The sequence below is a fragment of the Malurus melanocephalus genome, unplaced genomic scaffold (genome assembly GCF_030028575.1).
Source record: "Malurus melanocephalus ecotype Western Australia unplaced genomic scaffold, MMel_1.1 scaffold_246, whole genome shotgun sequence".
Classification (NCBI taxonomy): Eukaryota; Metazoa; Chordata; class Aves; order Passeriformes; family Maluridae; genus Malurus; species Malurus melanocephalus.
In genome coordinates, this window is record NW_026623478.1 from 1122002 (window position 1) to 1131151 (window position 9150).

Below are 9150 nucleotides of genomic sequence, written 5' to 3' on the forward strand. Positions count from 1 at the left end.
TTATACAACATCAACACTCAGAGTAGGTACCAACCCTTGCCATGAGGCAGCGCCGGTTATTGTTTTTTTCTTCTTTTTTAACACTTGGTGAAATTTTACAAAATAGGACCTTCTATGAGAAATATATCAGGTTCAAATGACCTTGGCATGTGATACACTAATCCTAATAAAAGAAGTGTTCAGCCATGCTGTCGAGTCCTCCATTTCAGGTTTTCTTGCATTCCAGGTCACGGTTCACATTAATCCAATGGACTTTGGAGCAGCCCTTTTTCTTCAACGTGCAATTCTCTTAACAAAGGTGAATTCTTCTTCCTCYTGTCCCTTTATTACTACTGCTGTCYCCACATGACCCCTCCAYGGTGTTTAARTAGCGGRCAAAGGTGGTGTCTGTGTCTGTGATCACAGGTCTCCATTGTGAGGGTTCAAATCAGGGCAAACCACACAGGTGTACACGCACACTCCTGAGGGGTCATGTCTGTTTGGAAACAGCTTGTGCTTCACAAAAAAGGATGGTAACTCTTGAACAGGAAGACAACAATTAAATAATTGGAGTTAGCATAGAAAGGATTGTAAAGTGTCTATCCTTTAATATCTTTAAGAACAAATTATAAAACTTCCTGGGAGGGATGTCTTAAGTAAAGCCCTTAGGGGCAGGGAGGTGAACTAGATGACATCCTAAATTCTGTATTTCTGGAGCTGTGCCATCACTGTGCTTGTCCTTGCATGACTGTAAGCCAGCTAGCACAGACCCAGAGGTWGGATGGCAGAYGCCAGAGAGAGGAAATTTGAMATAATACMAAGTATGTGGGGAAGAAAGCRAACGCCTTCGGAGGAAGAGTTTCTSCTSCTCCTATTTATTTTTCTATGAAAATTTTTAATGTCTGAGGTTCACAAAAAACACYTAAAAGAAAAAGAAAAACTTACTGATCCACAATAGGAGCTACACAGCACAGAAACACAGGTAGTTTTACTTATTTAATTCATATTGAAATTTTTTATTTAAGTGTTGGATGGTAAATGCATTTCTATGAAGGAGAAGGTATCTTAAACTAAAAAATAGACTTTGAAGAACATAAAAACTTTCTGGCATTCTAACACTAAGGGTTAATGTGACTATACTGGGAAATATGCAGAGTAGGTGTGCTCATTTCTGAGGAAATCTTCTCACTGGCTATTTGTAAGAAGCGGCTAATGACAATGTCTTTGGCCTTGACCGTCTCCATCTTCCTTTCCCGTGATATCTGCATGCTGATTTGATCCACATTGGTCATGATCAGCTCCGAGGCCAGGATCTGGGTGGGGGATGCCCTGTTTGCTGTGCTGTCCATGATGTACTGTTTATACAGYTCCACCAGCTTCTGCTCCAGGTAATCGTTGAGGGCAGAGTCGGAGAGGGGCTGTTGGTGTGGTCCCAAACTCGCCAGCCTCCAGCACGAGGAGTGGCCCTGGACTGGCCTGCGGATGGTGTCACTGGAGGGGGGAGCCTTCACGGACTCCATGGCAGGAGGAATCTCTGAGGACTCCAAGAAGGGGCCAATGCCGCTGTCACAAGCGAAATCTGTYGTCATTGAGCTAATTGGCACCACGTAGTCTCCAGCTATATGCAAATCGTTGTAGTTCTTGCAAATGCTCTTGCAGGAAGGTGGAACCAGGTAGGTGACTTTTTTTGTCAGCTCTGGAGGCGGCTGCCCTGTGGGCATAGGGTGCTGGACAGGCTCTGGGAGATTGTCCTTCTGCCTTCTGCTGTGCTTGCTGCCTCTAGAGCAGACCGATGAAATGCCCTTGCCAACGGATCTGCATCTCTGAAGGAGGCTTTTTCCTTGTGCTTCATTTGTGGAAGAATAATTAATGGACCTCATTTCATACACCCCTTCATCAGGCAAACTCTTGCAGAGCACAGGATTCATGTCTTCACAAAGGTAGGTGATTCTATGAAGGTAACCTTCTGACAGCATCCTTCTCCAAAGGAAAGGAGCCACCAGCAGAAAAATGATAAGAAGAAAATTACACAAAGTTAATTTTCAATTCACTGGGCTGTGATTGACTGAGACTGACACTCTTCAGTCTGTTACTAGCTGCAGAGGAGTCTCCAATGTGAATGGGATTTTCTCTGCCTCAGTAGAGGACTTGAGTCAGTGAGTGAGGTGATCAGCCACCTTCCCTGTTGTGCTGAATTTTATCAAAGCATATTCTGTGTAACATAACACATGGCATGTGCAATGCATCCAATGGCAAGTGAGCTGTGGAGAGAGGGAAGGAAGACTTTTGTTGTGGAATATCTGCTGTAATAGTTTGCACTTAAATAMAACTAACTTTGCCCTGGAATTCAGCCAGGGGTTTCCCCCTTTTTCTCATATGCTTTGAAGCAACTTTTGTTGTGTATGGTTTGTCAGCTGCCTCTGARCTATGGTGATTTGAGATTCATATTGAGAGTATTACCACTTCTGTTCCAGTCTAATCAACAGCTGTAAGGTGGGGTCCCTTTTTCATTAAAAAATCTCAGACCATTAAATTTGCACTTTGCACTTCTGCATTGCAATCAGGATGGACTTAATCGTGTCTAAGTTTTAGACATGAAAATGTCAATGGAAAAACCAAAACTTTTTGGAGGCATGATTCATCTGGCCTGGTTTAGACATCTAAATCAAAACAAGATGAATTGTGCCCTAGATTTGCTTATCACTCTCCAGTTGCTATAAAAGGATCTTAAACTAGATCCTAGATGTAGATATCTGCAGGGTGCTTTTGAAGAGACAGATTTCAGTGCAATGCATAGGAAAGAGCACATTTCAGAAGTACTCCAGCACTTTCTTTCACTGTGGAATTAGGGGTAGCACAGCTCTGGAATCACTTTTCATTGCATTTCTGAAAAGGCACAATCAGATTCCAGCAGTCACTAACCCTCCCCAGTCCCTGAGCAGGCAGATCAGACCCAAAAGCTGCGCAGACATGTTAGTAATTAAAGACAGGGCTTGCTAGCAAGGACACACATGCACCTGCAAATCAGTAAATGTTCTGCCCAAGCTTTAGMAGTTTCACCATCACAAAAATTGCTTTATGGCCGCCTCTGTCTTTCTTTTCCCTACAGATGTTAAGGATACAATCAGTGGGAAAGGTGTCCTAAAGAAACGGTTTGGTTTTCTTCAAAGAGAAAGTAAATTTAAAGTAAAAATAAATTAAAATAATTTATGTAGTACAAATGATCTTTTCCAAGAGTGAAGGGACTCTCATTTCTTAGTAAAGGTTTTTATGTGTCACAGTTGCTAGTGCAAAATGCTGCACTAATAACTACKGGCTAAATCCTGCCTAAGCACAGAGATAGACTTTGCACAGATGTTAGGAAGGAGACATTGTGAGAAAATACTTTCCTTGAGGGGAGGGAATCACTTCCACACCATGGAGAAGAAGGTTGAAGGGAAAAATAATCTTTCTTCAAGCAGAAATATTAATGGGATTTAGATCAAACACTTGCCTTGGTGACCCTGGATTCCCGTTGTTGCTGCCAGTTGTGTGAGATTTCCCACAGGCAGTAACATTTAATTAAAAGTGACCTATTTAYACAAAAGGGGAAAAAATCATGTTTGGGGCTTGGCAGTCCTTGCAGTGTGCTGGTGTTCTCTTGCTTTAGGTCGTAGCTGTGATTAAGGTGCCCCCACAGAAATCTTAGCCAAATGCTAGAGCTGCTCAGGTTATCAACTCTCTCTCCTGCTTCTGTCCCCCCCTTTTGCAAAGGCTGTTCCCTTCCCCCAGCCATCCACGGCCCAGATGTCTTTATCACAAAATCATCACTAACTGTGGCTAGCTTGAATCTGGAACTGTCACACGTTAATTCATATGTTATTTTTAATGTGGATTCGGAGAAATGAGTGGAAATGTAACATATGACCTGTCCACTGCCCAGCCAACACAGGCAAAGGCCGTTGTGTTCAGGTAGCACGTGACACTTGGGTCTTTCCTGCTCCCCAGATGTGAGTTGTTTCTGCCATAAGGTGCTGCATGAGGGAAATGAAACTGTTGGTTTCATTTCTTTGCACTGCATTCTGCTGTGCTTATTTTAAGAGTGTTGGAGCACACTGTCTGAGACAGGAGTGCAAACAAAAGAACTGAAAAATTCAAAAGTGTTAGGGTCTCATTGTTCACAGGTTTGTGTGCTCTGCTGAATAAATTGAAAGCTTACCCTCTGAACCTGGCAAAGGCTACCACGTTATTCTGGCTATTCCCAGTTCCACAAGGAAATCTGAACTTTTGACAGGCAGCATTTAGAGCAGAAATACAAAAGGAGGTGCAGGTATCCGTGATGTCTCTTGTCCTAGCACTTAATCTGAAGTGTACCTCTGTCAAGTTATTATCCCATCACTCCAACAGTCATGCAATTGTGTCACCTTTAAATTTCGCATTCTAAATCCGATAAGGATTGCAGTTCTCATTATTTCTGCTTTCTCATGCCTCTTCTCTTAATCCCCTCTCCGTGCCACAGACACACATACACCAGGATTCCAAGGGCACAGAGATTACATCTAATGTCTTTCAATATTTGGGTTTCACACTTCTTAAATCCAGATGTCACATTCCTCTGCCTGAAAACAATTGTGTAACTTTTTTTTTGTTGCACAAGGGTTGCACAAGGAAAAGCAGTCCTTTTTACAATTGTGATTTGACACATTTTGCATGTGAGGTGAACAATGAGATTTTTCCTTGTGTAGCTGGTGCCCTGGCAGTACTTCATTCTGTCTTAGTGTAGTAGAGATATAGGGAGAAGACTGACTGATATGCACTGTCTTTTCTATCTGACACAGTCTTTATTACCATCAGATGGTCTTAGAACTCATATGTCTTGTCTGAGGTTTTTGCTCAATTCTTCTGCAGAAAAAAAACCAGAAGGCAGGATGAAAGTTTGAAGTCACATGGAGAATCCAGGAGCATTTCCAGTGTGTGGCAGCAAATTTGTTAAATTATAAAGCTTGTGCCAATGTTTGCATAAAGACCTCAGATTACAGTCCAAGAGCAGGAAAACAGAATGGGAGTTCTTGGTTCAAGATAACCAAAACACTTGCAGAAAGTCTGAGAAGTGTACAAAAAGAGATAGGATAAATTGTGTCCTGTTCAAAAACCTGAGCAAGAKGAAAAGTTGCTAGAGAGAACAGAAAGAACGTGGTGCCAGCTGGGATCACAGCTCTGTGGGGAAGGGGACGTRCTTCTTCATTGGTAAAAGGAGGGGATAGAAACTCRTAAAAGACACAAACTTGTTTTGGAYCTGTCTGGCTTTCAAATCCCTGAGCAGGGCTCTGAATGGCGTTAAAGTTGTGCTGCTGGGGATTGGAACTYGAGTCTTTTCACAGGGTATACCTTGAGTTGTAGCTGATTTGCTGGATGGGATCCCAGATGGCAGTCTCCCTGATTCAAAGGAACTTGGACCCTGTGGATCCATCTATAGTGTTTTTCCCTGTTTTAAGAGACATTTTCCAGGCTGTGCAGATACAGACAGAYGTGTGTGATCCACCTCAGATTTCCAGAGTCCTGGCAAGCAGGATAATCTGTAGAGCAAGCTTACAAGTACTGCAGGACCCATATCTCACCTTCCCCTGGGCTGGTGTGAAACAGTTCCCTCAGCATTGCCAGCATGGGGAAATCAGGATAGTGAAGAGGGTAGGAKGGGCTGTGCACATGGCTACCTCTCCTTAATGCCTGAATCCTACAGATCTTGGGTATCTGAACCTAGTTTGGCTTGGGTAAAGGTAATGACACCAAAATGTGTGGTGAGATGGACACATCCTACAGGGAGACCTGCACAGGCTGGAAAGGGGGGCAACCACAGCAGTATCAGGTTTAACAAAGGCAAGTGGCCACTGGGATGGCACAGGCAAAGAGCCCAGCACAGCACCTATGTGCTTGGGGAGCYTTGCTGAGAGGGAYCTGGGAGCACAAAAAGATGACCRTGAGCCAGCAAYGAGGAGAATCAGATCCTGGGCTGCWCCCACAGGGGCACGACTGGCTGAGATAGAGCCTGGATCATCCCACTCAGCTTTTGTCAGGCTGCCCCTGGAGCATACAGTTCTGGTGGCCAAAAGTTAAAAAAAGATGTGGACAGAGTGCAGAGGAACCAATGAAGTGCCAAGAAGATGATCAAAGGGCTAGAAAAGCTGCCTTGTGAGGAAAGTTGGAAGGAGTTGGSACTCTGGTCTCCCTGGAGAAAAGAAGACTGGGGGAAGGGGGGCAGCTCATATAGAATCCTGCTATTTGCAGCTGCAAAAGCTGCAAGAGGCTCTCTCTTTGCAAGAGCTGCTGGAGAAGACAAGTGGCAATGAGCACAAGTTGCATTGGAATAGAATCACRGAATCATTTAGGTTGGAAAAGGCCTCTAAGATCATTAAATGTAACCCAGGGCCACCGTGTTCCCTGCCATGTCCCCAGGTGCCCACATGTTTTTTGAATGCTCCCAGGGATAAGAGGGAACAGGTTTCATATCAATATGAGAAGGCAATATTTTAACAGTGARAACAATCAGTGACTGAAGCCACCTCCTCAGAGACAGGTTGGAACTCCCTTTGCTGAATGTTTTCAAGAGAGGATTGGACAAGGTTCTGTATAATCTCATCTGGGCTTCCATTCCTGTGAAAGGTTGGACCAGATGATATTTTGACGTCCTTTCCAACTTATGCTGCTGTCTGGCTATGATTCTACAATAGCAGTGGCTGCTGTTTGATGTASGAGGGGCTCACTTTTCCAACACAGAAGAGAAGATCAATAGCCAGGAGGTGGTTTTGCACAAGCAATCTGATTGCTGCCCACTACATGGGTCACTTCCTTTCCCTGCTGCAGCTGCCGCTGCTCTGGAAGATCTGGGACCTGCAGAGCTGCACCATGAGGCTCTTTCAGCAGTCACTATGAACCAAACCCCTCTTTGCCCTCCCCATAACTCTCTTCACTCTCATCTTTTGGTCTTCCCACAGTCCTGCTCACCTTCWTTGTCCACATGTCAAGATTTGAAGAGATGCACAAAAGCTCAGAGTACCTTTCCCCTGGGGGAATGTGCGCTGTTTTGAGGGGAGCAAGTAAGTTTTAGAGGATAATAATCCTGCACATCAAGGGTATGAGGGAATCTCCTGGAAGGACAGACTAAAGGAAGCAACAGAGGAGAGATATCTTCCCCAAGAAGTCTACTATGCTGTTGAATGCTTTTGTTATACCTGTGTACACCCATTTTTGATCACGCTAAATGGATGACAGTAAGTTTCAGGAGCATTTAGTTTCTTTCATTCACAAAAAAAAATACTTTTTCAGTGTATTTTTGAGTGCTGTTGTATCTTTGAATTTGGGAGGACATACTTTCATAAAAATACAATGAAAACTATATGATGGCAAAYATAGCTTCTTGAGCTCTCAAATATTTTCCCATATGAGTTTGTTTAATCAGTTCGAGTTCCTTGAAACTTTATACAGAAACTTTTTTACAGAAACAAGCCTGGTTTATAATTTTCCATACATTTCTTCATCATCTATACCTATACAAAGTTGGTTTAGGACTCCATCAATTTGGTTCAATAGCATTTTACATTTCATATCCACAGCTCTGTGCAACAGCATGAAATCTGAGGCAGGAAAGAATAAGGCWCCATGTTCATAAGGAAGACTTGACTTCATGATATTTCTACCCTGTGCTTTTATAATTTTCTTCCTGGGTTGGAAATCATTTCATATTTCCGGATGTCTGTGTTTATTTTAATGAGTTGTTAGTTGTTATGACCGAACTATGTGGACTACAGTATTTCGTATCTAAGCTTTTGAAGTAAAGGGGCAATAAATTCATGTGCACTCTTACAAAGGAGAACACACTTTCTAGAACTGAAAAAGATTAAACAGTAAAGCAAGAAAGACAGAAAAGGCTGAAGGTATTTTCCAGAAGGAGTGATGTAAATAGTCCACAAAAAAARCTTTGAAATGTTAGTCACATTTGTTGTAGAGCATAAAAAAGAGGAGAGAGGATGCTTGTTGTGCGTGTACATCCTTGTCAAGCTGTGAATTTTTGTCAAACTAGGAAATTCACTGAGAATTGGGAAAATTCAATGATAAAGTTTCTTTGTTTACGATTTTTAACATCACCATGTTTTCAGAGAAGTCTCATCTTTCTTTTCATGAACTTTTTTTAAATATGATACCCATATTCATCTATTTTGGTGCCTRTTTTAATTTATAATCTACAAATAGAGTACTCCACTTGGAGGAATTACTTAGGTAGTACAGCAACATACACAGAAAGTTCGATAATAATATCTTAGYTATGATAAAAGCAACATGGCTAGTAAGACACTTTCAAAATATTCTGGAAAACATGTTTAGTCTGATTTCATGAAAGTCTTTAGAAATATCAGAGGAAAATTTTATCTGTTTTCATTTTGAAGTCGCATTGCAACCACAGTTGGTCATGGTTATGAARATGGCACCTTAAAAATGCTTTCATCACTTCTTAAGGCAGCAGAACTGCTTGTGARCAGTGGCTGAGACTCTGCAAACACATGTGCATTCAAAACAGAAAAAACTCATCTTCATTTTACCAGCTACCAGCTGTGATCCCACACAAACAGAACCAAGCCATTTCGATAAGAAAAAACATATATATATATATGTGTATATATATATGTATATATATATGTATATATATACACATTTGTATAATGCACAGTATATTTTAGTTCTTACCTCAAAAGATACAGCAGCTTACCAGACACAGAAAAATTGATGTCTTCTAACTGGTTTGAAGCTTTCTGCGAGTCTGTCCTACCCCAAAATGCAACATACTGTTTTTATTTCCTTTTTAAGTGCACTTCTAAGATAACATCTGTTTTACTTCYAATCCTCTGTAACAAAGAAGTATAGAAAGAGAGTCCCTTAGGAGATAAGGGGGTTTTATAACTACTGAACTGCAACACACTGAACTTGCTTCCTCTTTTATGCCTAAATGAAACTTCATTGTGAAACTCTTTTTAACTCTGTTAAAATAGCTGATTGCAACACACAGTCCAGGCAGATGGACTGTTGTAAGAAAAAAAAACAAAAAAAAAACAACCCTGGTGAGTCAAATACCCAGAACAATCTTAGAGAAACAGTTCATCTGTTGGCAGCTCATGGTGAACCCCATTTCAGGCACTATCA

At 41.9% G+C, this 9150-nt stretch overlaps 1 protein-coding gene across 1 annotated transcript; it reads right to left on the reverse strand.

The window, feature by feature from the left end:
- Positions 1 to 827: 827 nt before the first annotated feature.
- On the reverse strand, positions 828 to 8938 carry TASL (TLR adaptor interacting with endolysosomal SLC15A4). The gene is made up of 2 exons (XM_057375345.1): positions 8698 to 8938; positions 828 to 1956 (listed from the first exon to the last, which is right to left on the reverse strand). Exon 2 carries the CDS (start codon positions 1953 to 1955, stop codon positions 1098 to 1100), a length of 858 nt encoding a protein of 285 aa, XP_057231328.1. The 5' UTR covers position 1956; positions 8698 to 8938; the 3' UTR covers positions 828 to 1097.
- Between the last annotated feature and the right edge of the window lie 212 nt (positions 8939 to 9150).